The sequence below is a fragment of the Mycteria americana genome, unplaced genomic scaffold (genome assembly GCF_035582795.1).
Source record: "Mycteria americana isolate JAX WOST 10 ecotype Jacksonville Zoo and Gardens unplaced genomic scaffold, USCA_MyAme_1.0 Scaffold_232, whole genome shotgun sequence".
Taxonomy (NCBI): Eukaryota; Metazoa; Chordata; class Aves; order Ciconiiformes; family Ciconiidae; genus Mycteria; species Mycteria americana.
In genome coordinates this window covers 5305-32144 of record NW_027445571.1, presented here as the reverse complement: position 1 = coordinate 32144, position 26840 = coordinate 5305, and the positions used below count along the sequence as shown (strand labels likewise).

At 71.9% G+C, this 26840-nt stretch overlaps 1 protein-coding gene across 1 annotated transcript; it reads left to right on the top strand.

Moving 5' to 3' along the window:
• Positions 1-339: 339 nt before the first annotated feature.
• On the top strand, positions 340-26840 carry HCFC1 (host cell factor C1). Its single transcript, XM_075489621.1, is given in 28 exon segments — positions 340-511; positions 514-615; positions 2297-2333; positions 2335-2488; positions 2538-2691; positions 4340-4549; positions 4644-4728; positions 5017-5123; positions 6926-7105; positions 8137-8520; positions 9689-9852; positions 10010-10207; positions 10306-10536; positions 11345-11449; positions 12451-12670; positions 12787-12929; positions 13025-13163; positions 13248-13468; positions 13741-15190; positions 15303-15469; positions 16809-17298; positions 18491-18871; positions 19907-20025; positions 20120-20257; positions 22214-22399; positions 25330-25636; positions 26357-26420; positions 26662-26840. Coding segments are annotated over 28 exon segments (6348 nt in total). The 3' UTR covers positions 26702-26840.

The following is a 26840-nucleotide window of genomic DNA, read 5'->3' as shown; positions in this document are numbered from 1 at the left end:
GCAATTAGCGGCGGTAATTGCGTGCCCGGGGGCAACTGCAGTGCGTGGGGGGGGTAATTGCAGTGCCGGGGCGATCCATCGCCCCCCGGGGGCAACTGCTAATGGGGGCCGGGTCCATTGCCCCCCCCGGGGGCAGTTGCACTGCGGGGGGGGGGGGTGACTGCCCGCCCTGGGGGCGGTTGCCCGGGAGCGGCTCGCAGTGGCCAGGGGCTAACTGCCCACCCTGGGGGTATCTCCGTGGGGGGAGGGGGGGTGGATTCGTGCCCCGGGGGGGGGGCAGCGGGGTAATTAGGCGGGCGGTTAATTGCGGGGCGCGGGAAGCCCCGGGGCCGGGGGGCGATGCCCGCCGCGGTGGTCGGGCCCGGCCCTGACCCCCTCCCCGTTGCAGGAGAGGCAGAGGGGGCGGATGGCGGCCCCGGCCCCGGGGGGGGGTCCCCTCCGCGGGGAGCCGCGGCCCCCCCGGCGCTGCAGCCCCGCTGGAAGCGGGTGGTGGGCTGGTCCGGGCCCGTGCCCGGCCGCGCCACGGCCACCGCGCCGTGGCCATCAAGGAGCTCATCGTGGTCTTCGGCGGCGGCAACGAGGGCATCGTGGACGAGCTGCACGTCTACAACACGGGTGAGCCCGGGGGGCGGGGGGGGCTCCGGGGGGGTCCTTATAGGGGAGTGGGGGGGGCTCATAGGGAGTGGGGGGGCGGGGGGGGCCTCATAGGGGAGTTTGGGGGGCGGGGGGGTCCTCATAGGGGAGTGGGGGGGGCTCTGGGGGCGGGGGGTCCTTATAGGGGAGTGGGGGGGCTCTGGGGGGTGGGGGCGTCTCATAGGGAATGTGGGGGCTCTGGGGGAGTGGGGGGGGTCCTTATTAGGGGAGTGGGGGGGCGGGGGGGTCCTCATAGGGGAGTGGGGGGGGCTCTGGGGGGCGGGGGGGTCCTTATAGGGGAGGGGGGGGCTCATAGGGGAGGGGGGGGGGCGGGGGGGGTCCTCATAGGGGAGTTTGGGGGGCTCTGGGGGGGGGGGGTGTCCTTATAGGGGAGGGGGGGCTCTGGGGGGCTGGGGGGGGCCTCATAGGGGAGTTTGGGGGGCTCTGGGGGGCGGGGGGTCCTTATAGGGGAGGGGGGGGCTCTGGGGGGCTGGGGGGGCCTCATAGGGGGAGTTTGGGGGGTGGGGGGGTCTCATAGGGGAGTGGGGGGGCTCTGGGGGGGTGGGGGGGTGCTTATAGGGGAGTGGGGGGGGCAGGGGGGTCCTCATAGGGGAGTGGGGGGGGCTCTGGGGGGTGGGGGGGTCCTCCTAGAGGAGGGGGGGCTCTGGGGGGCGGGGGGGGCCTCATAGGGGAGTTTGGGGGATGGGGGGGTCCTCATAGGGGAGGGGGGGGGCTCTGTGGGGGTGGGGGGTGCTTATAGGGGAGTGGGGGGGCAGGGGGGTCCTCATAGGGGAGTGGGGGGGGTGGGGGGGTCTTATAGAGGAGTGGGGGGGCTCTGGGGGGCAGGGGTGTCCTTATAGGGGAGTGGGGGGGGTCCTTATAGGGGAGTGGGGGGGGTCCTTATAGGGGAGTGGGGGGGGCGGGGGGGTCCTCATAGGGGAGTGGGGGGGGCCTCTGGGGGTGTCCTTATAGGGGAGTTTGGGGGGCTCTGGGGTGTGGGGGGTCCTCATAGGAGAGTCTGGGGGCTCTGGGGGTTTGGGGGGGGCTCTGGGGGACTGGGGTATCCCATGTGGGGGGTTTGGGGGGGCGGGGTATCCCCACGGGGGGCTCTGGGGGTTTGGGGGGGGGGGGGGCGGTGAATCCGTATAGGGGGGCTTGGGGGGGCTCTGTGGGTGAGGTATTTCCATAGGGTGGGGGGGGGGGGGCTGGGGTATCCTATGGGGGGGCTCTGGGGTTGGGGGGGGCTCTGAAGGGCTGGGGTATCCCTATGGGGGGCTGGGGGGCTCTGAGGGGCTGGGGTATCCCTATGGGGGGGGCTCTGGGGGCTGGGATACCCCCATGGGGGCTCGGGGGGGGGGGCAGAGCATTGCTGGGGGTCACTTGGGTCGGGGGCTCCCGGGGGGGCTCCGCTCTCCAGACACGGGGGTCCCCGTGTCTCCCCAGGGGGGGTCCCCAGGCCCTTGACAAACTCCATAGGTGCCCCCCCCCCCCCCCAGCATTAACCCCGTTCCCATGGAGACGCGGCGGGGGGGGGGGGGGCAGGTCCTCCAGCATCCCAACATGCCCTGCGGCCCCCCCCCCCCCCCCCCCCCATATTAACCCTTTCCCTCCCCCGCACGCCCAAGCTGACCTCCCCTCCCCCTTTCGTGTCCCCCCCCCCCAGCCACCAACCAGTGGTTCATCCCGGCGGTGCGGGGGACATCCCCCCCGCTGCGCCGCCTACGGCTTCGTCTGCGACGGCACGCGGCTGCTGGTGTTCGGCGGCATGGTGGAGTACGGCAAGTACAGCAACGACCTCTACGAGCTGCAGGTGCGCCGCGGCGGGGCGACCCCTCCCCCCCCCGCCCCCTGCCTCGCCTGACCCCCCCTCCCCGTCCGTCTGTCCGTGTGCCCCCCCAGGCTAGCGCTGGGAGTGGAAGCGCTTGAAGGCCAAGACCCCCAAGAACGGGCCCCCCCCCTGCCCCCGCCTGGGCCACAGCTTCTCCTTGGTGGGCAACAAGTGTTACCTCTTTGGGGGGCTGGCCAACGACAGCGAGGACCCCAAGAACAACATCCCCCCGGTACCGCGGGGGGGGGTGGGGCGGGGGGGCACGGGGACCCCTGGGCACCGGGGTGGCTTCTGGGGGGGGGCTGTGCGCACCCCTGGGTGGTTTTGGGGGGCACGGGGAACATCCCAGGCACTTGGATGCTTTTTGGGGGGCTCATAGGGGCCCCGGGTGGTTTTTGGGGGGGGCACGGGGAACATCCCAGGTACCGGGGTGGCTTTTGGGGGGGGGCGTGTGCACCCCTGGGTGGTTTTGGGGGGGCACGGGGAGCATCTCGGGCACCTGGGTGCTTTTTGGGGGGGTCATAGGGGCCCCGGGTGGTTTTTGGGGGGGGCACGGGGAACATCCCAGGCACCGGGGTGGCTTCTGGGGGGGCGCGTGCGCACCCCTGGGTGGTTTTGGGGGGGCATGGGGAGCATCTCGGGCACCTGGGTGCTTTTGGGGGGGCTCACAGGGACCCCCAGGTGGTTTTTGGGGGGGCACAGGGACATGCAGGCACCGGGGTGCTTTTTGGGGGGCACACAGGGACCCCGGGTGGTTTTTGGGGGGGTCACAGGAGCATCCCAGGCACCGGGATGCTTTTTGGGGGGCGCACAGGGACCCTTGGGGTGGTTTTTTGGGGGGGTTAGAGGGACGTGCCCGGGCACCGGGGTGCTTTTTGGGGGGGTCAGGTGCACCCCTGGTGGTTTTGGGGGGGTCACAGGGCCCCCTGGGTGCCTCGGGGGTGGGGGCACAGGGAACACCCCAGACCCGGGGTGTTTTTTGGGGGGATCATAGGGACCCCTGGTGCCTGGCAGGGGGGGCATAGGTGACATTGGAAAACCCTGAGGGTTTTTTGGGGGGGTCCCAGAGACCCCTGGGTGCCTGGGGCGGCGGGGTGCGGGTGACACTGGAGACACCCCAGGTGCATTTTGGGGAGGGGGGGTTCCCAGGGACCCCTGGGTGCCTCAGGGGGGGTGCGGGTGGCACTGGGGACACCTCAGGTGTATTTTGGGGGGGTCCCAGGGACCCCTGGGTGCCTCAGGGGTGGTGCAGGTGACACTGGGGACACCCCAGGTGCATTTTGGGGGGGTCCCAGGGACCCCTGGGTGCCTCAGGGGGGGTGCGGGTGACACTGGAGACACCCCAGGTGCATTTTGGGGGGGTGCCAGGGACCCCTGGGTGCCTCAGGGGGGGTGCGGGTGGCACTGGGGACACCCCAGGTGCATTTTGGGGGGTGCCAGGGACCCCTGGGTGCCTCAGGGGGGGTGCGGGTGGCACTGGGGACACCCCAGGTGTATTTTGGGGGGGGTGCCAGGGACCCTTGGGTGCCTCAGGGGGGGTGCGGGTGGCACTGGGGACACCTCAGGTGCATTTTGGGGGGGTCCCAGGGACCCGTGGGTGCCTCAGGGGGGGGTGCAGGTGACACTGGGGACACCCCAGGTGTATTTTGGGGGGGTTGCCAGGGACCCCTGGGTGCCTCAGGGGGGGTGTGGGTGACACTGGGGACACCCCAGGTGCATTTTGGGGGGGGGGGGTCCCAGGACTCTTTACATGGCAAGGGAGCCCCAAGCAATACCCCGGCCCCCCCGAGACCTTTTTGGGGGTGTCGCAGTCCCCCCCCCCCCGTGCTTCCAGCTCCCTCACAGGCCGTGTGTGTCCGTGTCTCTCCCCCTCCCGCAGGTACCTAAACGATCTATACATCCTGGAGCTGCGCCCGGGCTCGGGGGTGGTGGCCTGGGACATCCCCATCACCTACGGGGTGCTGCCCCCCCCCCGCGAGTCCCACACGGCCGTCGTCTACACCGAGCGGGAGAGCCGCAAGTCCCGGCTGGTCATCTACGGCGGCATGAGCGGCTGCCGCCTGGGCGACCTCTGGACCCTGGACATCGGTGAGCCGGGGGGGGGCCGGAGGAGGGGGGGGGGGGGGCGGTTTTTGGGGCCCTTTCCTCACTTTTTGTCGTTTCGGGGGGGCGGCGGCGGCAGAGACGCTGACCTGGAACAAGCCCAGCCTGAGCGGGGTGGCCCCCCTGCCCCGCAGCCTCCACTCCGCCACCACCATCGGCAACAAGTGAGTCGGGGGGGGCCGGGCCCCCCGCCCCGGCGACGGCCCGGGGGGTCCCCCCGCGTGCCCCGGACCCCCTTTTGTCCCCGGGGGGGGGTGCGGGGTTCCTCCGTCCCCCTGTAATCGCGCTGGGGGGTGGGGGTGGGGGGGAGCGGGGTGCCCCTCCGTCTCCCCGCTGCGGTTATTTTAACGCCCCGAGCTGGGGGTCCCCCGCCCCGCCTCGGGATGCCACGGGGGTCCCGCGGCCTCCCCCCCCCCTGACCCCCCCCCCCCCTCGTCGCTGCCCCCCCCCAGGATGTACGTGTTCGGGGGCTGGGTGCCCCTGGTCATGGACGACGTGAAGGTGGCCACCCACGAGAAGGAGTGGAAGTGCACCAACACCCTGGCCTGCCTCAACCTGGGTAAGGGGCCCCGGCACCCCCAAACCTCCCCCCGGGACCCCCAAACCTCTCCCCGAGCTCCCCAGGACCCCCAGGCCTCCCCCCAAGACCCCCAGGCCTCCCCCCGGGACCCCCAAACCTCTCCCCGAGCTCCCCAGGCCTCCCCCCAAGACCCCCAGGCCTCCCCCCAGGACCCCCAAACCTCTCCCCGAGCTCCCCGAGACCCCAGGCCTCCCCCCGGGACCCCCAAACCTCCCCCCGGGACCCCCAAACCTCTCCCCGAGCTCCCCAGGACCCCCAGGCCTCCCCCCGGGACCCCCAAACCTCTCCCCGAGCTCCCCAGGACCCCCAGGCCTCTCCCCAAACTCCTCAAGACCCCCCCAGCCTTTCCCCAAGACCCCTGAACGTCCCTTTGAGCCCCCCCAGATCTCTCCCTGAGTTCCCCGAGACCCCCAGGCTTATTTTGGAGACCCTTGAGACCCCTAAATCACTCCATGAGACCCCCCCAAGCTCCCCGAGACTCCCAGGTCCCCCCAAATCTCCGCCTGAGACCCCCAAACGTTTCCTTGAGCTCCCTGAGACCCCCAAACCCCTCCTAGAGACCCCCAGGTCCCCCCAAACCTCCCCCTGAGCTCCCCGAGACCCCCAGACCCCCCCAAACCTCCCCCTGAGACCCCCAAAGTTCTCCCTGGGCTCCCCAACACCCCCAAACGCCTCCTGGAGAGACCCCCAGACCCCCCCAAACACCTTCTAAGACCCCCCTAACCTTTCCCTGGGCTTTGTCAGACCCCCAGAGCTGTCCTGGTGACCCCCATACCTCTCCCCGAGCCCCCCAAAGCTCTCCCTGAGACCCCCAAACCCCTCCCAGTGACCCCCATACCTCTCTCTGAGCTCCCTGAGACTCCCCCCAGCGACCCCCATACCTGTCCCCGAACCTCTAAATCTCTCTCTGAACTCCCTGAGCCCCCCAAACCCCTCTTGGTGACCCCCATACCTCTCCCTGAGCCCCCCAAACCCCTCCCAGAGACCTCCATACCTCTCCCCGAGCCCCCCAAACCTCTTCCTGGGCTCCCGGTGACCCCCAAACCTCTCCCCGAGACCCCTGTACCTCTCCCCGAGCCCCCCAAACCTCTCTCTCAGCTCCCTGAGACCCCCAGACCCCTCCCGGCGACCCCCATACCTCTCCCGAGACCCCCAAACTCCTCCCAGAGACCCCCATACCTCTCCCCGAGCCCCCCAAACCTCTCTCTCAGCTCCCTGAGACCCCCAGACCCCTCCCGGTGACCCCCATACCTCTCCCGAGACCCCCAAACTCCTCCCAGAGACCCCCATACCTCTCCCCGAGCCCCCCAAACCTCTCCCTGGACTCCCGGTGACCCCCAAAGCTCTTCCTGAGACCCCTGTACCTCTTTCTGAGCCCCACATCTCTCAGCTCTCTGAGACCCCCAGATTCCTCCTGGTGACCCCCAAACCTCTCCCTGAGCCCCCCGTACCTCTCCCCGAGCCCCCCAAACCTCTCTCTCAGCTCCCTGAGACCCCCAGACCTCTCCTGGCGACCCCCATACCTGTCCCCAAGCCCCCCAAACCTCTCCCTGAGCTCCCTGAGCCCCCCGTACCTCTCCCCGAGCCCCCCAAACCTCTCCCAACCCGGCCAACGCTCCCCCAAACCCCATTTTTTTTCCCCGGCATGCTTTGCCGCGCCGTCCCAAATCTTCCCCCCGCCCCGCTCCCCACCGTCACCCGGGGGGGGGGGGGGGGGGGGGGAACGACACACGGCACCCCCGCGCGCGTGCCCCCCGCCCTGAGCCGCGCCCCCCCCCCAGACTCCATGGCGTGGGAGCCCATCCTGATGGACACGCTGGAGGACAACGTGCCGCGGGCGCGGGCCGGGCACTGCGCCGTGGCCATCACCACCCGCCTCTACATCTGGAGCGGCCGGGACGGCTACCGCAAGGCCTGGAACAACCAGGTCTGCTGCAAGGACCTCTGGTACCTCGAGACCGGTGAGTCGGGGGGGCTCCCGGGGGGGGGGCCCGGCCTGCGGGTGCGGCCTTGGGTGGGGGGGGGGGGGTCCCTGGGGCCACCCTGGAGCTGCGGGGCGTCCCGGGCTGGGGACCGGGCTCTTCTGGGGCTCCCCGGGTCTGCTCTGGGGGGCCCCGCGTCCCTTTTGGGACTACGGAGCGCCCCGGGGGGGGAACGGGGGGGTCCCCAGGTCTGTCCCGGAGCTGTGGGGTGCCCGGGGAGGGGGATTGGGGGTCCTCAGGTCTGTCCTGGGTGTCCCTAGGTCTGTCCCAGGATAGCGGGGTGCCCCGGGATGGGGATGGGGGTGTTTTGGGGGTCCCCAGGTCTGTCCCGGAGCTGTGGGGTGCCCTGGGAGGGGGACAGGGGGGGTCCGGGGGGGTCCCCAGGTGTGTCCCGGAGCTGTGGGTGCCCCGGGAGGGGGATTGGGGGTCCTCAGGTCTGTCCTGGATGTCCCCAGGTCTATCCCAGGATAGCGGGGTGCCCCGGGAGGGGGACGGGGGGGGTCCGGGGGGGGTCCCCAGGTCTGCCCTGGGTGTCCCTAGGCCCCTCCCAGGATAGCGAGGTGCTCTGGGATGGGGATCGGGGTGTTTTGGGGGTCCCCAGGTCTGTCCCGGAGCTGTGGGGTGCCCCGGGAGGGGGACGGGGGGGTCCAGGGGGGTCCCCAGGTCTGTCCCGGAGCCGTGGGGTGCCCGGGGAGGGGGATTGGGGGTCCCCAGGTCTGTCCCTGGAGCTGTGGGGTGCCCGGGGAGGGGGATTGGGGGTCCCCAGGTCTGTCCCGGAGCCGTGGGGTGCCCGGGGAGGGGGATTGGGGGTCCCCAGGTCTGTCCCGGAGCCGTGGGGTGCCCGGGGAGGGGGATTGGGGGTCCCCGGGTGTGTCCCGGGTGTCCCCAGGCCCACCCCAGCACCACGGGGCGCCCCGGGCCGGGGCCGGGGGCGTCGCAGGGAGACCCGGGAGCGTCCCGGGGGTCCCCAGCTCCCCCCCCCCCCCCCCCGACACCCCCTCTCCCCGCAGAGCGGCCGCCGGCGCCAGCGCGGGTGCAGCTGGTGCGGGCCAACACCACGTCGCTGGAGGTGAGCTGGGGGCCGGTGCCCACCGCCGACTCCTACCTGCTGCAGCTGCAGAAGTACGAGATCCCCGCCGCCGCCTCCCCCGCCCCCGCCCCCGTCCCCTCCGTCCCCGCCAACCCCCCCAAGAGCCCCGCGCCCGCCGCCGCCGCCCCCGGCCCCCCCCCGGCCCCCCAGGCCCTGGGACCCGTCGGCCTCACCCTGCTGCCGCCGCCGCCGCCCGCGCCCCCGGCCCCCGCCGCGCCCCCCGCCACCGCCCTGCAGGTGCTGCCCGCCGGGCCCCCCGCCGCCCCCCTCGGCGGGGCCGCCGCCGCCGCCGCACGCGCCCCCGGTGAGCTGGGGGGGGACGCGGGGGGGTGTGGGGATGGGGGGGGACGCGGGGGGATGCAGGGACATAAGGGGGGGATGTGGGGACACGGGGGGGGATGTGGGGACACGGGGGTGTGTGGGGATGGGGGGGGCACGGGGACATGGGGGACATGGGGGGATGTGGGGATGGGGGGGGACACGGGGATGCAGGGACATAAGGAGAGGGATGGGGGGACACGGGGGGGTGCGGGGATGGGGGGGACACGGGGATGGGGGGACACGGGGGGGATGCAGGGACATAAGGGGGGGGATGTGGGGATATGGGGGGGGATGGGGGGACACAGGGGGCTGGTGGGGACACGGGGACGTGGGGACATGGCGGGGATGGGGGGACGTGAGGGGGACACGGGGGGAAGCGGGGACATGGCAGAGAGACGGGATGTGGGGACATGGGGGGGGGATGTGGGGGGGACACGGGGCTGCGGGGACACGGGAGTGACGCAGCGGGACGAGGGGACATAGGAGAGACGGGGGATACGGGGGGACGTAGGGGGGAAACGGGATATGGGGCACGGGGAGGATGTGGGGAGAGGGGATGTGGGGACACGGGGGGATGTGGGGACATAAGGGATACGGGGACGTGGGGGGGACGTGGGGCAGGCACGTGGGGACACGGGAGTGACGGGGGGGGATGTGGGGACATAAGGGATACAGGGATGTGGGGGGGATGTGGGGCAGGCACGTGGGGACAGGGTGATACGGGGACATGGGGGGATGGGGAGACATAGGGGGACATGGGATGTGGGGACAGGGAAGTGACTCTGGGGGGACAGGGGGGATATAGGGACAGAGGAGGGACGTGGGGGGACGTGGGGACATGGGGGGACACAGCAGCGATGTGGGGGGATGTGGGGACAGGGGGATACGAGGGGGTGCGGGGGACGCTGGGACACGGGGGATGCGGGGACACAGAGCAGGTAGGGACGGGAGGGAGCCGAGGGGACGCGGGGGGGACGTGGGGACGTATGGGGGATGAGGAGGGGCTGGGGACGGGGACACGGCGGGTCGGGGACGCGTTGGGGGACGCAGGAGCGGCAGGGCGGGGACGCGGCGAGGAGGGGGGACAGGGGAGGGGCTGGGGACACTGGGGGGGGTCAGGCTCCGCGTGACGCCCCCCACCCCCGCGGCAGGCGTCCCGGCGGTGCTGAAGGTGACGGGTCCCCCCGCCGCGACGGCGGGGCCCCCCCTGGTGACGGTGCGCTCGGCCGGGCAGCCCGGCAAAGCCCCGGTGACGGTGACGTCCCTGCCCGCCGGCGTCCGCATGGTTGTGCCCACCCAGAGTCCCCAGGGCACGGTGAGTCACGGGGGGGGACACGGGGTGGGGGGTGGGGGGGGCACGGGACCTGGGGGGCAAAATCAGAGGCGGGGGGTACAGGGGGACGCGGGGAGGGGACGCAGAGGGGACACGTGGGGACCCCCCTCACCCCTCGCGTCGTGTCCCCCCCCCCCAGGTGATCGGTAGCAGCCCCCAGATGAGCGGCATGGCGGCGCTGGCGGCGGCGGCGGCCGCCACCCAGAAGATCCCCCCGGCCTCGGCCCCCACGGTGCTCAGCGTCCCCGCCGGCGCCACCATCGTCAAGACGGTGGCCGTCTCGCCCGGCACCACCACCCTGCCGGCCACCGTCAAGGTGGCCTCTTCTCCCGTCATGGTAAGGCGCCGCGGCGGCGCCGGGGCCGGGGCCGGGGGGGGGGGCCGGGGACACCCCCGGGGGTGCGAGACCCCTGCCTCCGTGCCCTCGCCCCCCAGGTGAGCAACCCGGCCACCCGGATGCTGAAGACGGCGGCGGCCCAGGTGGGCACCGCGGGGGGGACGGCCCCCGCCACCAACGCGGCCACGCGCCCCATCATCACCGTCCACAAGTCGGGGACGGTGACGGTGGCCCAGCAGGCGCAGGTGATGACCACCGTGGTGGGCGGCGTCACCAAGACCATCACCCTCGTCAAGAGCCCCATCTCCGTCCCTGGGGGCAGCGCCCTGGTGAGTGCCCCCCCCCCCCGCCCCCCCCCGGGCAGGGGGTGAGCCCCCCAAAACCCGGCCCCGGGCCCTGGGGTCCCTTGAGCCATAAACAGCCTGGGGCTGGGGGGGCTGGGGGTCCCTTGGCCCATAAACAGCCCGGGTCTGGGGGGGCTGGAGGGCACCGAGCCTGTAAACATTCCGGCTTTGGGGGTCCTGGGGGTTCCTTGACCCATAAACACCCCAACTTTGGGGGTTCTGGGGGTCCCTTGACCCATAAACACTCTGGGTCTGGGGGGGCTGGGGGGCACCGAGCCTGTAAACACTCTGGCTTTGGGGGTCCCTTGACCCATAAACACCCCGGGTCTGGGGGGGCTGGGGGTCCTGGGGGTCCCTTGACCCATAAACACCCCGGGTCTGGGGGGGCTGGGGGTCCTGGGGGTCCCTTGACCCATAAACACCCCGGGTTTGGGGGTCATGGGGGTCCCTTGACCCATAAACACCCCGGGTCTGGGGGGGCTGGGGGTGTCCCCCTCCCCCCCAGTGCTGCCCCCCTACCCCCTCCCCACCCCCCTTCTGGAGGCCGTAGGGGCCTTGGGGGTCACTTGACCCCTCAGTGCCCCAGATTCGGGGGTCGCCACCGACCCCCCTAACGCCCCCCCCGGAGTCGTGGGGGGGTCAGCGCCCCCCCAAATACCCCAGCGTGGGAGGCGCTGGGGGTCCCTCGACCCCTAAACCCCCCCCCTTCGGGGGACGCAGGGTTCCGGGGGTCGCTGAGCCCCCCGCTTCCCCCCGGTGCCGGGGGGGGGGGGTCACTGACGCTGCCCCCCAGATCTCGAACCTGGGCAAGGTGATGTCGGTGGTGCAGACCAAGCCCGTGCAGAGCTCGGCCGTCACCGGGCAGGCGTCCACCGGCCCCGTCACCCAGATCATCCAGGTGGGACCCCCCCTCGTCCCGGGGACCCCCCCTCGTCCCTGAGACCTCGTCCCGGGGACCCCCCCTCATCCCTGAGACCTCGTCCCGGGGACCCCCCCTTGTCCCTGAGACCTTGTCCCTGAGACCTCGTCCTGGGGACCCCCCCTCGTCCCTGAGACCTCATCCCGGGGACCCCCCTCTTGTCCTGGGACCCCCCTCTTGTCCTGGGACCGCCCCTCGTCCCTGGGACCCCCCCTCGTCCCTGGGACCTTGTCCCTGAGACCTCGTCCTGGGGACTCCCCCCTTGTCCTGGGACCCCCCCCTCGTCCCTGAGACCTCGTCCTGGAGACCCCCCCCTCGTCCCTGGGACCCCCCCCCTCGTCCCTGGGACCCCCCCCCTCGTCCCTGAGACCTCGTCCTGGGGACCCGCCCTTGTCCCTGAGACCTTGTCCCTGAGACACCCCCCCCCCCCCCCATCCCCAAGACACCCCGTGTCCCGGGGACCCCCCCCTCGTCCCTGGGACCCCCCCCTCGTCCCTGAGACCTCGTCCTGGGGACCCCCCCCCCTCGTCCCTGGGACCCCATCCCTGAGACCCCCCCCCGTCCCTAAGACACCCCCCGTCCTTGGGACCCCCCCTCATCCCAGGACCCCCTCGTCCCTGGGACCCCCCCACTCGTCCCTGGAACCCCGTCCCTGAGACACCTCCCCCCCCCCCATCCCCGAGACACCCCCTGTCCCTGGGACCCCCATCTTTGTCTTCAAAAACCCCCCCCACCCATCGTTCTCAAACCCCTCCCCCCCCATCTTTGAGACCCCCTTCTTGTCCCCAAGATTCGTCCCCAGGCCCCCCCCCTTGTGCCAGAGACTCATCCCCGAGACCCCCCCCCACCATCCCCAGGACCCCCCTCTCATCCCCAAGACCCCCCTCCTTGTACCCAGGACCCCCGTCCCTGAGACCCCTCCCCTTCGTCCCTGAGACTCGTCCCCGAGACCCCCCCCCCGCTGACCCCCCCCCTTGCAGACGAAGGGCCCGCTGCCGGCGGGGACCATCCTGAAGCTGGTGACGTCGGGGGACGGGAAGCCCACCACCATCCTGACCACGACGCAGGCGGGGGCGGGGGGGGCCAAGCCCACCATCCTGGGCATCAGCAGCGTCTCCCCCAGCACCACCAAACCCGGCACCACCACCATCATCAAAACCATCCCCATGTCCGCCATCATCACCCAGTCCGGAGCCACCGGTGAGCGCCGGGACGCCGCGGGGCGGGGCGGGGGGGGACGGGGACACGCGCGCACCTCCCCGTGTCCCCCCCGCACGCGCACGTGTGTCACCCCCCCCCCCCTTCTTCCTCCCCAGGCGTCACCAGCAGCCCCGGCATCAAGTCGCCCATCACCATCATCACCACCAAGGTCATGACGTCGGGCACCGGCGCCCCCGCCAAGATCATCACCGCCGTCCCCAAGCTGGCCACCGGCCACGGCCAGCAAGGGGTGACGCAGGTGAGGGGGGGGGGGGGGGCCGCGTCCCCGGGGACCCCCCCGCGTCCCCCCCCCCGAGCCCCCCGTCACCTCCCGCGTGTCCCCCCCAAACCCAGGTGGTCCTTAAGGGAGCCCCCGGGCAGCCGGGCACCATCCTGCGCACCGTGCCCATGGGCGGCGTCCGCCTGGTGACGCCGGTCACCGTCTCGGCCGTCAAGCCCACCGTCACCACGCTGGTGGTCAAGGGGACCACGGGTAAGCGCCGCCGTCGCCGCGCCGTCGCCGCGGCCGCTTACGGCTCTGGGCCTCCCCCTGATGCCGCCGTCGGTGTCCCCGCAGGCGTCACCACGCTGGGGACGGTGACGGGCACGGTGTCGACCAGCCTGGCGGGGGCCGGGGGCCACAGTGCCACCGCCTCGCTGGCCACCCCCATCACCACGCTGGGCACCATCGCCACGCTCTCCAGCCAGGTCATCAACCCCGCCGCCATCACCGTCTCGGCCGCCCAGACCACCATGACGGCCGCCGGCGGGCTCGGCACCCCCACCATCACCATGCAGGTGAGCGGGGGGGGGGGGACGGGGACGCGGCCACCGCCGGGACCCCGCGGGCCACCGGGGAGACGGGGGGGCGGGGAGGGGGACGACGACACACGCACGACGCGGCGGCGGCAGCGCCCCGCGGCTCGCCACGAGCCCCCGTTTTGGCGTAGGCGGCGGGGACCCGCGGATTTGGGGGGGAGGGCGACGCCGGTGCGGCTGCTGCGGGCCGGGGTCGGGGTCGGGGTCGGCGCGGGTCCGGGCCCCCCCGGTGACGCGCGGCGGGGCGGCAGCCCGTGTCCCAGCCCACGCAGGTGACGCTGATCACGACGCCCAGCGGGGTGGAGGCGCAGCCGGTGCACGACCTCCCCGTCTCCATCCTGGCCTCCCCCACCACCGAGCAGCCGGCGGCCGCCGGGCCCCTCCCCGACTCCGGCCAGGCCGAGGGGGGGGCCGGCACCGTCACCCTGGTCTGCTCCAACCCCCCCTGCGAGACCCACGAGACCGGCACCACCAACACCCCCACCACCAGCCTGGTGGCCAACGTGGGCGGGGGGCTGGCCCCCGCCCCCCAGCTCCAGCTGGTCTGCGAGGGGCCCGAGGGGGGGCCGCTGCCCCCCGCCGCCGCCGCCGGCGCGGTCCGCGTCTGCTCCAACCCCCCCTGCGAGACCCACGACACCGGCACCACCAACACCCCCACCGCCGCCGGCGCCCGCCTCTGCGCCGACGCCCGCGACGCCGCCCGGCCGGGGGCCCCCTGCCCCACCCAGCAGACGGCCGCCACCGGCACCACCATGACGCCGCGGGTTTGCCGGGAGGCCCCCGCCGGCCCCCGGCCCTGCGCCAACCCCCCCTGCGAGACCCACGAGACCGGCACCACCAGCACCCCCACCACCGCCCGCTCCTGCCCCCCCCGCGGGCCGGCGGAGCCGCCCGGCGCCACGTGCCAAACCCAGCGGGCCACCGGCACCACCATGTCGGTAGCCGCCGCCGCCGCCGTCGTCGTCCTCCCCGGCGCCCGCGGGGACCGGACGGGGGAGGAAAACCAGCCGTGCCAAACCCACCGCCCGCCCGACGCCGCGCCCTGGGCGTCCTCCAGCCCGCCCGGCGAGAGCCGCGAGACGGGGACGGCCGCCGCCGCCGCCGCCGCGGGGACGCGACCCTGCGCCAACCCCCCCTGCGAGACCCACGAGACGGGGACGACCAACACGGCCACCACCACCACGGCGGCGGGGACGCGGCCCTGCGCCAACCCCCCCCGCGAGACCCACGAGACGGGGACGACCAACACGGTGACCACCGCGGCGTCCAGGCTCTGCGCCAACCCCCCCTGCGAGACCCACGAGACGGGGACGACCAACACGGCCACCACCACCACGGCCGCCGGCTCGAGACCCTGCGAGACCCACGAGACGGGGACGGCCGCCGCCGCCGCCGCCGCCGCGGGACCGCGACCCTGCGCCAACCCCCCCTGCGAGACCCACGAGACGGGGACGACCAACACGGCCACCACGGCCGGCACGAGCGGGGGGCCGGAGCAGGGCTCCCCCCCCTGCCAGACCCTGCAGACGGCCGCCACCGGCACCACCATGACGCCGGCCGAGGGGGCCCCCCCGGCGCTCCCCGAGGGCCCCCCCAGCCCCCTGCCCCCCCACGGCTGCTCCAACCCCCCCTGCGAGACCCACGAGACGGGGACGACCCACACGGCCACCACCGTCACCTCCAGCATGGGCGCCAACCAAGGTGACGCCGCGGGGGGGGGGGCGTGCCGCGTCCGCCCTGGGGGGGGAGGAGGGGGGGGTGTCGGGATTTGGGGGTCACCCCGCTCACCCCCCCTCCTCCGTTCTCCTCGCAGACCCGCCGCCGGCCGCCAACGGGCAGGGGGAGCCGGAGCCCCCCCCGGGCGAGGGGGCTCCCCCCAGCACCCCCAGCCCCCCCGGCCCCAGCGTCACGGGGACCCCCCAGCCCCGGGCCGTCACCACCGTCACCCAGTCCACGCCGGCGCCGGGGCCCGCCGTGCCGGTGAGGGGGGCCGGGGGGCATAACCGGGGGCGGGGGGTGTTTTGGGGACGTTATGGGGGGCTTTGGGGACGTTATGGGGGGCTTTGGGGACACGATGGGGGACATTAATGGCCATGGGGGGCCATTGGGGACGTTATGGGGGGCATTAAGGGCCATGGGGGGGGCTTTGGGGACACAATGGGGGGCTTTGGGGACGTTATGGGGGGCTTTGGGGACACAATGGGGGGCTTTGGGGGCCATAGGGGGACATTGGGGACACAATGGGGGACATTAATGGCCATGGGGGGCCATTGGGGACGTTATGGGGGGCATTAAGGGCCATGGGGGGCTCTGGGGACACAATGGGGGGGATTAGAGGCCATGGGGGGGGCATTGGGGACATTATGGGGGGCATTAAGGGCCATTGAGGGGGCTTTGGGGCCATGGGGGGGCATTGGGGACGTGATGGGGGGCACTAAGGGACATGGGGGGGCATTGGGGACGTTATGGGGGGCATTGGGGGGCTATAGGGGGCTTTGGGGACATTATGGGGGGCACTAAGGGACATGGGGGGCTCTGGGGACACAATGGGGGGGATTAGAGGCCATGGGGGGGGCATTGGGGATATTATGGGGGGCATTAAGGGCCATTGAGGGGGCTTTGGGGCCATGGGGGGGGGCATTGGGGACGTGATGGGGGGCACTAAGGGACATGGGGGGGCTTTGGTGACATTATGGGGGGCTTTGGGGACGTTATGGGGGGCTTTGGGGGCCATAGAGGGGCACTGGGGACACAATGGGGCACATTAAGGGCCATGGGGGGGCATTGGGGACATTATGGGGGGCATTGGGGGGCTATAGGGGGCTTTGGGGACATTATGGGGGGCTTTAGGGACACAATGGGGGGGATTAGGGGCTACAGGGAGGCTTTGGGGACATTATGGGGGGCATTAGGGGCCATGGGGGGGGACGTTGGGGACACAATGGGGGGCTTTAGGGGCTATAGGGGGGCATTGGGGTCATGGGGGGGGCATTGGGGACGCGATGGGGGGCGTTGGGGACGTTATGGGGAGCACTAAGGGACATGGGGGGCTTTGGGGACACAATGGGGGGGCTTTGGGGCCATGGGGGGGCATTGGGGACGCGATGGGGGGGGCATCGGGGCCACGGGGGGGGGCGTTGGGGCCATGGGGGGGCATTGGGGACGCGCTGGGGGGCCTTGGGGGCCTCGGGGGGCCGTGAGGGGCCTCGGGGTGGCTTTGGGCCCTTGGGGGCCGTCGAGGGCCCCGGGCTGGGGCTGTTCCCACGGGGGGGCCGTGTCCCCGTGTCCCCCCCAACCTCCTCTCCCCTCCTCCCCCCAGAGCATCTCGTCGCTGACGGAGCCCTCCCCCGCCCCCCCCGAGCCCCCCGGCGCCGCCGCCGCCGCCGGGGACCCCCAGCCGCCCCCCGAGCCCCCCGCCGCCACCCCCCCGCCGGCCCCCGCCGCCACCCCCCCGGCCGCCCCCCCTCCGCCGGCCCCCGTCGCGGCGGCGGCTGCGGCGGCGGCAGGCGCGGCCCCCCCCGGCTCGCCGGAGCCGCTGGCGGTGGTGGTGCTGCCCCCCGGGCCCCCCGTCGGCGCGGCGGGGGGCGAGGCCGAGGGGCTGGGGCTGCCCCCCGAGCTGATGGCGGAGGCGCCCCTGGGGGGCCCGGCGGGGGGCGCGGCCCCCCCGGCGCTGGTGGTGACGGGGCTGACCCCCGAGGAGCTGGCGGTGACGGCGGCGGCGGAGGCGGCGGCGCAGGCGGCGGCCAGCGAGGAGGCCCAGGCCCTGGCCATCCAGGCCGTGCTGCAGGCCGCCCAGCAGGCCGTCATGGGTGAGCCGCCCCGGGCCGGTGGCCCCGTCGGGCCGGTGGCCCCGTGGGGGGGTGGTCTTGGGTCCGGGATGGTGGCGGCCCCGGTCCCATGGTCGTGGGGGTCTTGGTTCCATGGCGGTGGTGGCCCCGGTCCCGTGGTCATGGGGGTCTTGGTTCCATGGCGGTGGTGGCCCCGGTCCCGTGGTCATGGGGGTCTTGGTCCCGTGGGGATGGTGGCCCCGGTCTTGGGCTGGTGGCTCTGGTCCTATGGTCGTGGTGGCCCTGGTCCCATGGTCACGGGGGTGGTGGCCCCATGGGGGTGGTGGTCCCGGTCCCATCATCATGGTGGCCCTGGTCCCGTGAGAGTGGTGGCCCCATGGGGGTGGTGGCCCTGGTCCTACGGTCACGGTGGCCTTGGTCTCATAATGGTGGTGGCCCCGGTCCCATGGTCCTGGGGGTCCCATGGTCATGGGGGTCTTGGTCCTATGAGAGTGGTGGCCCCGTGGGGGTGGTGGCCCTGGTCCCATTGTCATGGTGGCCCTGGTCCCATGGTCATGGGGGTCTTGTTCCCATGAGGGTGGTGGCCCCGTGGGGGTGGTGGCCCCGGTCCCATTGTCATGGTGGCCCTGGTCCCATGGTCATGGGGGTCCCAGTCCCGTGGGGGTGGTGGCCCCGGTCCCATGGTCATGGTGGCCCTGGTCCCACGGTCCTGGGGGGTCTTGGTCCCGTGGGGGTGGTGGCTCTGGTCCCATGGTTATGGGGGTCCCGGTCCTGTGGGGGTGGTGGCCCTGGTCCCACGGTCCTGGGGGTCCCATGGTCCTGGGGGTCTTGGTCCCATGGGGGTGGTGGCCCCACAGGGGTGGTGGCCCTGGTCCCACGGTCCTGGGGGTCCTGGTCCCGTGGGGGTGGTGGCCCCGGTCTTGTGGGGGTGGTGGCCCTGGTCCCACGGTCCCAGGGGTCCCAGGGGTCTTGGTCCCGTGGGGGTGGTGGCCCCAGGGCCACGGTGACCTCAGGGCCACGGTGACCTTGGTCTCCCAGGGCTGGTGGCCCCGTGCTCCTGCTGGTCCCAGCCCTGCAGCGGCCCCGGCCCCACGGGACGGGGGGGTGGGGGGGTGGCCCCGGTCCCCCCAGCAGCAGCAGCAGGGGGGGGGGGGATGGGGGCGTTTTTCGGGGCGGCGTCGCCCCCTGACCGCGTCCCCGTCCCCCCCCCCAGGCGCGGCGGAGCCCCTGGAGAGCGGGGAGCCGGGGGGGGCCCCCCCGGAGCTGGGCCCCCTGGGGCCGGAGGGGCCGGAGGGGCCGGGGGGGGCCATCCCCATCGTGCTGACGCAGCAGGAGCTGGCGGCCCTGGTCCAGCAGCAGCAGCTCCAGGAGGCGGCCGCCGCCGCCGCCGCCGCCCCCCCCGCGCCCCCCCCCGCCGCCCCCCAGCCCCCCGCCCCGCCCCCGCCGCCGCCCCCCCCGCCCTGCCCCCCCCACCTCCCCACCGAGGCCCTGGCCCCCGCCGACAGCCTCAACGACCCGGCCGCCGACGCCAACGGGCTGGGGGAGCTGGGCCCCCCCGCCGGCCCCCCCGCCGCCCTGCCCCCCCCCGCCGACGGTGAGAGCGGGGGCCCCTGCGGGGCGGGGCGGGGGGGGGGGGGGCACGGGAGCCCTGCGGAACAGGGGCGGGGGGGACTTGTGGGGACCGACCCCCCAAACCTCTCCCCCCCCCCCAAACTCTTCCCCCCAAAAAACTCTTCCCCCCAAAAAGCTCTTCCCCCCAAAAAAACCTCTTTCCCCCCCAAAAAAAGCTTCTCCTCTTCCAAAAAAAAAATTCCCTCCCCCAAACCTCTCCCTCTTCCCCCCCCAAAAACCTTCCCCCCCCCAAAAAAAACCTTCCCCCCCCCAGAAACCTCTTTCCCCCCAAAAAAACTCTCCCCCCCCAAACTCTTTCCCCCCCAAAAAAAGCTTTTCCCTTTCCAAAAAAAATTCCCCCCGCAAACCTCTCCCCCTCCCCCCAATCTCTTCCCCCCAATCTCTCCCCCTTCCCCCAAACACTTCTCCCCCCCCCCAAACCTCTTTCCCCCCCAAGAAACCTCTTTCCCTTCCAAAAAAAAACCTTTCCCCCCCAAAAAACCGCTTTCCCCCCAAAAAAAAGCTTTCCCCTTCCAAAAAAACATCCCCCCCAACACCTCTTCCCCCCAAAAAACCTCTTCCCCCCAAAAAAATTTTTCCCCCCCAAGAAACCTCTCTCCCCCCCAAAAAACCTCCCCCCCCAAACCTCTTCCCCCCCAAATCTCTCCCCCTTCCCCCAAACACCTCTTTCCCCCCCCAAGAAACCTCTTTCCCTTCCAAAAAACTCTTCCCCCCAAAAAAACCTCTTCCCCCCCCAAAACCTCTTTCCCCCCAAAAAAAGCTTTTCCCCTTCCAAAAAAAAATCCCCCCCCAAAACCTCTCCCCCCCCCAAAACCTCTTTCTCTTCTCCCTTCCTCCAAACACCTCCCCCCCCCCCCCCCAAAAAAACCCTTTTCCCCCCCAAAACCCTTCCCCCCCCCCCAAAAAAAACTTTTCCCCCCAAAAAACCCTTTTCCCCCAAAGAACACCCCCCCCCCCCCCCAAAAAAGCCTCTTGCCCCAAGCTCTCCTCCCCGCAGGCCTGGCCCCCTCCAGCGCCTTCGTGGCCCCCCAGCCCGTGGTGGGGCCCAGCCCGGCCAAGCTGCAGGCGGCCACCGCCCTGGCCGAGGTGGCCAACGGCATCGAGAGCGCCCCGGTGGTGAGTCGGGGGGGGGTGGCGGTGGCCGGGGGCGGGGGGGGGGGGGGGGTGTCCCGGCACGGGGGGTGACGTCCCTGTGACCCCCCCCCCCCAGAAGCCGGACCCGGCGGCGCAGCCCCCCAAGGCCTTGGCCAAGAAGGAGAACCAGTGGTTCGACGTGGGCGTCATCAAGGGCACCACCATGATGGTGACGCACTACTTCCTGCCGCCCGAGGACGCCCCCTCCGCCGACGTGAGTGTCCCCAGGGCGTCCCCGTGTCCCTCGGGGGCTTCCTGGTGGCCCCGCGGGTGGCCTGTGGCCCTCATGGGCTTCCTGGTGGCCCTTATGGGCTTCCTGATGTCCCTTATGGGCTTCCTGGTGTCCCCATGGGTGGCCTGTGGCCCTCTGGTGTCCCTCATGGGCTTCCTGGTGGCCCTCATGGGCTTCCTGGTGTCCCCACGGGTGGCCTGTGGCCCTCTGGTGTCCCTCATGGGCTTTCTGATGCCCTTCATGGGCGTCTTGGTGTCCCCACAGATGTCCTGTGACCTTCTGATGTCCCTCGTGGGCGTCTTGGTGTCCCTCGTGGGCTTCCTGGTGTCACTTATGGGCTTCCTGGTGTCCCCATGGGTGGCCTGTGGCCTTCTGGTGTCCTTCATGGGCATCTTGGTGTCCCTCATGGGCTTCCTGGTGTCCCTTATGGGCTTCCTGATGTCCCCACGGGTGGCCTGTGGCCCTCTGGTGTCCCTCATGGGCATCTTGGTGTCCCTCATGGGCTTCCTGGTGTCCCCACGGGTGGCCTGTGGCCCTCTGGTGTCCCTCATGGGCTTCCTGGTGTCCCCACAGGTGGCCTGTGGCCCTCTGGTGTCCTTCATGGGCATCTTGGTGTCCCCATGGCTGTCCTGTGTCCCTCATGGGCTTCCTGATGTCCCTTATGGACATCTTGGTGTCCCCACGGGTGTCCTACATCTCTCCCATGTCCCTTAGGGACATCCCGATGTCCCCATGGACGTCCCATGTCCCTTACGAGCATTTTTATGCCCCCACGGGCATCCCACGTCCCTGCAATGTCCTTCTTGAGCACCCTGATGTCCCCACGGGTGTCCCCCGTCCCTCCCGTGTCCCTTACGGCCTTCCCGATGTCCCCATGGGTGTCCCACGTCCTTTAAAGGCATCCTGATGTCCCCGTGGACGTCCCAGGTCCCTCCAATGTCCCTTATGGGCATCCTGATGTCCTCGTGTCCCTCCAGTGTCCCTTAGGAGCATCTTCATGTCCCCATGGGCGTCCCCTGTCCCCCCAGTGTCCCTTAGGGGCTTCCTGATGTCCCCATGGGTGTCCCACGTCCTTGGGTTGTCCCTTACGCCCTTCTTGACGTCCCCACGGATGTCCCATGTCCCTGGGGTGTCCCTTACGCCCTTCCTGATGTCCTTTAGGAGCATCTCTACGTCCCCATAGGTGTCCCGTGTCCCCCCAGTGTCCCTTAGGTGCTTCCTGATGTCCCCATAGGTGTCCCACGTTCTTGGGTTGTCCCTTATGCCCTTCCTGATGTCCCCATGGGCGTCCCCTGTCCCTCCAGCGTCCTTTAGGGGCTTCCTGATGTCCCCATGGGTGTCCCCTAGGGGCTTACTGATGTCCCCATAGGTGTCCCATGTCCCCCCAGTGTCCCTCATGCCCTTCCTGATGTCCCCATGGGCGTCCCCTGTCCCCCCAGTGTCCCTTAGGGGCTTCCTGATGTCCCCATGGGTGTCCCACGTCCTTGGGTTGTCCCTTATGCCCTTCTTGATGTCCCCATGGGTGTCCCATGTCCCCCCAGCGTCCCTTATGCCCTTCCTGACGTCCCCACGGATGTCCCCTGTCCCTCCAATGTCCCTAGGGGCTTCCTGATGTCCCCATGGGTGTCCCATGTCCTTGGGTTGTCCCTTACGCCCTTCCTGATGTCCCCACGGATGTCCCCTGTCCCTGGGGTGTCCCTTAGGGGCTTCCTGACGTCCCCACGGGTGTCCCATGTCCCTCCAGCGTCCCTTACGCCCTTCCTGACGTCCCCACGGCCGTCCCACGTCCCCCCCAGCGTCCCCACGGGCATCCCGCATCCCCCCGCCGTCCCCACGTCGTCCCGTGTCCCGTCCCCGTCCCCCCCCCCCCTCCCCGGCCGGCGGGCGGCAGGGGGTGGCCGTCCCCGCCGCGTCCCCACCGCGCCGTCCCCGCCGCAGGAGGAGGGGTCGGGGGTCCCGGACCACTCCCAGCTGCGGCGGCAGGAGCTGCAGCCGGGCACGGCCTACAAGTTCCGGGTGGCCGGGCTGAACGCCTGCGGCCGCGGGCCCTTCTCCGACCTCTCCGCCTTCAAGACCTGCCTGCCCGGCTTCCCCGGCGCCCCCTGCGCCATCAAGATCAGCAAGGTACGGCCCGCCCCACGGCGCGACCCACGGCGCGACCCACGGCCCGCCCCACGGCGCGACCCACGGCCCGCCCCACGGCCCGACCCACGGCGCCGCGGCCGCCCCTCCCCGGCCCCCGCCTCTGTGCCCCGCTCCCCTCGCGTGCCCTGTGGCGCGGCCCGTGCGCCCCTGCCCCCCGCCCCGGATTTGTCCCCGTCCCTGTGTCCCCGTGTGACACCGCCCTGTCCCCCACCGCATCCCCGTGTCCCCATCCCCGTGTCCCCATCCCCGTGTCCCCATCCTTGTCCCCCATCCCTGTCCCCATCCCTGTCCCCCATGTGACACCTCCCTGTCCCCGTCCCTGTGTCCCCGTCCCTGTGTCCCCGTGTGACACCGCCCTGTCCCCCACCGCATCCCCGTGTCCCCATCCCTGTGTCCCCATCCCTGTGTCCCCATCCTTGTCCCCCATCCCTGTCCCCATCCCTGTCCCCCATGTGACACCTCCCTGTCCCCGTCCCTGTGTCCCCGTCCCTGTGTCCCCGTCCCTGTGTCCCCGTGTGACGCCTCCCTGTCCCCCACTGCATCCCCGTGTCCCCATCCCCGTGTCCCCATCCCCGTCCCCCGTGTGACACATCCCTGTCCCTCGCCACGTCCCCGTCCCCGTGTCCCCATCCCTGTCCCCTCAGCTGACGCCTCCCTGTCCCCCACTGTCCCCCATGTGATGCGTCCCTGTCCCTCGCCACGTCCCCGTCCCTGTGTCCCCGTCCCTGTGTCCCCGTGTGACACCGCCCTGTCCCCCACCGCATCCCCGTGTCCCCATCCCCGTGTCCCCATCCCCGTGTCCCCATCCCCGTGTCCCCATCCTTGTCCCCATCCCTGTCCCCCATGTGACACCTCCCTGTCCCCGTCCCTGTGTCCCCGTCCCTGTGTCCCCGTCCCTGTGTCCCCGTGTGACGCCTCCCTGTCCCCCACTGCATCCCCGTGTCCCCATCCCCGTGTCCCCATCCCCGTCCCCCGTGTGACACATCCCTGTCCCTCGCCACGTCCCCGTCCCCGTGTCCCCATCCCTGTCCCCTCAGCTGACGCCTCCCTGTCCCCCACTGTCCCCCATGTGATGCGTCCCTGTCCCTCGCCACGTCCCCGTCCCTGTGTCCCCGTCCCTGTGTCCCCGTGTGACGCCTCCCTGTCCCTGTCCCCATCCCCGTGTCCCCATCCCCGTGTCCCCATCCCCGTGTCCCCATCCCCGTCCCCCGTGTGACGCCTCCCTGTCCTCCACTGCATCCCCATGTCCCCATCCCTGTCCCCTCAGCTGATGCGTCCCTGTGTCCCCATCCCTGTGTCCCCATCCCTGTCCCCCATCTGACACATCCCTGTCCCCGTCCCTGTGTCCCCGTCCCTGTGTCCCCGTGTGACACCTCCCTGTCCCCCACCGCGTCCCTGTGACCGCGTCCCTGTGTCCCATCCCTGTGTCCCCATCCCTGTCCCTTATCTGACACGTCCCTGTCCCCATCCCTGTCCCCCGTGTGACACCTCCCTGTCCCCCACCGCGTCCCCATCCCTGTGTCCCCATGTGACGCCTCCCTGTCCCCCACTGCATCCCTGTGTCCCCATCCCTGTCCCCCATCTGACACATCCCTGTCCCCCACCGCGTCCCTGTCCCTGTGTCCCCATCCCTGTCCCCTCAGCTGACACCTCCTTGTCCCCATCCCTGTGTCCCCATCCCTGTCCCTGTCCCCCACCGCATCCCTGTCCCTGTGTCCCCATGTGACGCCTCCCTGTCCCCAACCATGTCCCCATCCCCGTGTCCCCATCCCTGTCCCCTCAGCTGACGCGTCCCTGTCCCCCACTGTCCCCCGTGTGATGCGTCCCTGTCCCTCGCCACATCCCCATCCCTGTGTCCCCATCCCTGTCACCTCAGCTGGCACATCCCCGTCCCCAAAGTGTGTCCCCGTGCCCCAAGTGACACGTCCCCGTTCCCCGCCACGTCCCCAACTCCGTCCCCCGAACGACGTGGCCTCCTTCCCAGCTCTGTCCCCATCCTTGTGTCCCCGCTCACGTGGCCCTGTCCCCAACTGTGTCCCCAGCCAACGTATCCCCGCCCGCAGCTTTGTCCCCAGAACGATGCGTCCCTGTCCCCAAACGTGTCCCCATCCTTGTCCCCCAGCCGACGCGTCCCCGTTCCCCGCCACGTCCTCATCTTTGTCCCCAAACTGATGCATCCCTGTCCCCAGCTCTGTCCCCCCCCAGCTGCTGTGTCCCTGTCCCCAGCACGTCCCTGTGTCCCCCCCCCGGACTCCCTGTCCCCAAATGTGTCCCCCGTGGCCACATCCCTGTCCCTCCCCCACCTCCTCATCTTTGTGTCCCCCCCCCCAGCTGCGTCCCTGTCCCCAAACGTGTCCCCATCCTTGTCCCCCAACTGCCACATCCCCGTCCCCAACCCCGCCCCCCCGACGAACCCTTGTCCCCCCCGGACTCCCTGTCCCCAGCCGTGTCCCCGTCCCCAGACGCGCGTGTTGCCCTCCCCCCCCCAGCCCCCTCCCTGTCCCTCCCCGCCCGCGTGCCCCACGGCCCCCTTCCCCGCCCCACGGCGTTCCCTGAGCCCCACGGCGCCCTTCCCCGCCCCACGGCCTTCCCTGAGCCCCACGGCGCCCTTCCCCGCCCCATGGCCTTCCCTGAGCCCCACGGCGCCCTTCCCCGCCCCATGGCCTTCCCTGAGCCCCACGGCGCCCTTCCCCGCCCCACGGCCTTCCCTGAGCCCTACGGTGCCCTTCCCTGAGCCCCACGGCGTTCCCTGAGCCCCACGGCGCCCTTCCCCGCCTCACGGCGCCCTTCCCCGCCCCACGGCCTTCCCTGAGCCCCATCGGCGTTCCCTGAGCCCCACAGCGCCCTTCCCCGCCCCACGGCGTTGCCTGAGCCCCACGGCCTCGCCTGAGCCCCGTTCCTCCCCGCAGAGCCCGGACGGGGCCCACCTGACGTGGGAGCCGCCCTCGGTCACCTCGGGGCGCATCGTGGAGTACTCGGTGTACCTGGCCATCCAGGGGGCGGCCGGGGGGCCGGGGGCCGCCGAGCCCAAGGGGTCGCCGGCCCAGCTGGCCTTCATGCGGGTCTACTGCGGGCCCAGCCCCTCCTGCCTGGTGCAGTCCGGCAGCCTCTCCACCGCCCACATCGACTACACCACCAAGCCCGCCATCATCTTCCGCATCGCCGCCCGCAACGAGAAGGGCTACGGCCCCGCCACGCAGGTCCGGTGGCTGCAAGGTGAGGCGGGGGGCGGCCGTGGGGCTGCCCCACGTGGCAGGGTGGCAGGGTTCTCCGTGGGGCTGGGCACGGGGGGCTCCGGGGGAGCGCGGGACCCTCACCGCCTGCGAGGAGGAGCGGGGCTACGGCCGCGCCCTGGGGGTCTGGTGGCCGCAAGGTGAGAGGGGGGCTGCCCCACGTGTGGGGGTCCTCTGTGGGGCTGCCCCACGTGGCAGGGTTCTCCGTGGGGCTGGGTACGGGGGGCTCCGGGGAAGCGCGGGACCCTCGCTGCCTGCGAGGAGGAGCGGGGCTACGGCCGCGCCCTGGGGGTCTGGTGGCCGCAAGGTGAGAGGGGGGCTGCCCCACGTGTGGGGGTCCTCTGTGGGGCTGCCCCACGTGGCAGGGTTCTCCGTGGGGCTGGGTACGGGGGGCTCCGGGGGAGCGCGGGACCCTCGCCGCCTGCGAGGAGAGGGGCTACGGCCGCGCCCTGGGGGTTTGGTGGCCGCAAGGTGCCGTGGGGGTCCCCATGGGGCTGGACGTGGGGGTCAGCCGTGGGGCTGGGTGCTGGGGTCGCCCCAGCAGCACTCCGGGACGATGGGGAGCCCCACCGCGGGCTGCGGCTCTCCTGCACGGGGCTGGGGGGGGGCTTGGGGGGCCGCCCCAGATGTCGGGGCCCCCTGAGGGTGTGGGGCGGGCGGACCCAGGCGTCCGGGCCCCTCACCTCCCCCTCTGCCCCCCCAGAGTCCAGCAAGGACGGATCCGTGGCCAAACCCGCCAGCAAGCGGCCGCTCTCGTCCCCCGACATGTGAGTGGGGCTGGGGGGCTTGGGGGTCGGGGGGGGGCTGGGGGGCGGCTGGGGGGCTCCCTCTGTTGCTTGGGGGGGTCTGTGGGGCTGGGGGGGGTCAGGGGCGGGTGGAGGGGGCCTGGGGGGGCTGCCTTCATTGCTATGAGGCTGGAGGTGGGGGTCAGGGAGGCGCCGTGGGGCTGGGCACGGCTCTGGGGCACGGCTCTGGGGCGGCCCCACATCTCTTCCCCCCCCCTCCCAGGAAATCCGCTCCAAAGAAGCCCAAGGCCGACGGGCAGTGAAGGACCCCACGCACCCCCAGCCCCACGCCGGGGGGGCGGGGGGGCCCGGACGCCGCCGTGGGGCCCGGAGGCCGCCGTGGGGCCCGGAGGCCCGGGTCCCTGGCAGCGGGGGGGGCGGGGGGCCACACACACTTTTTTT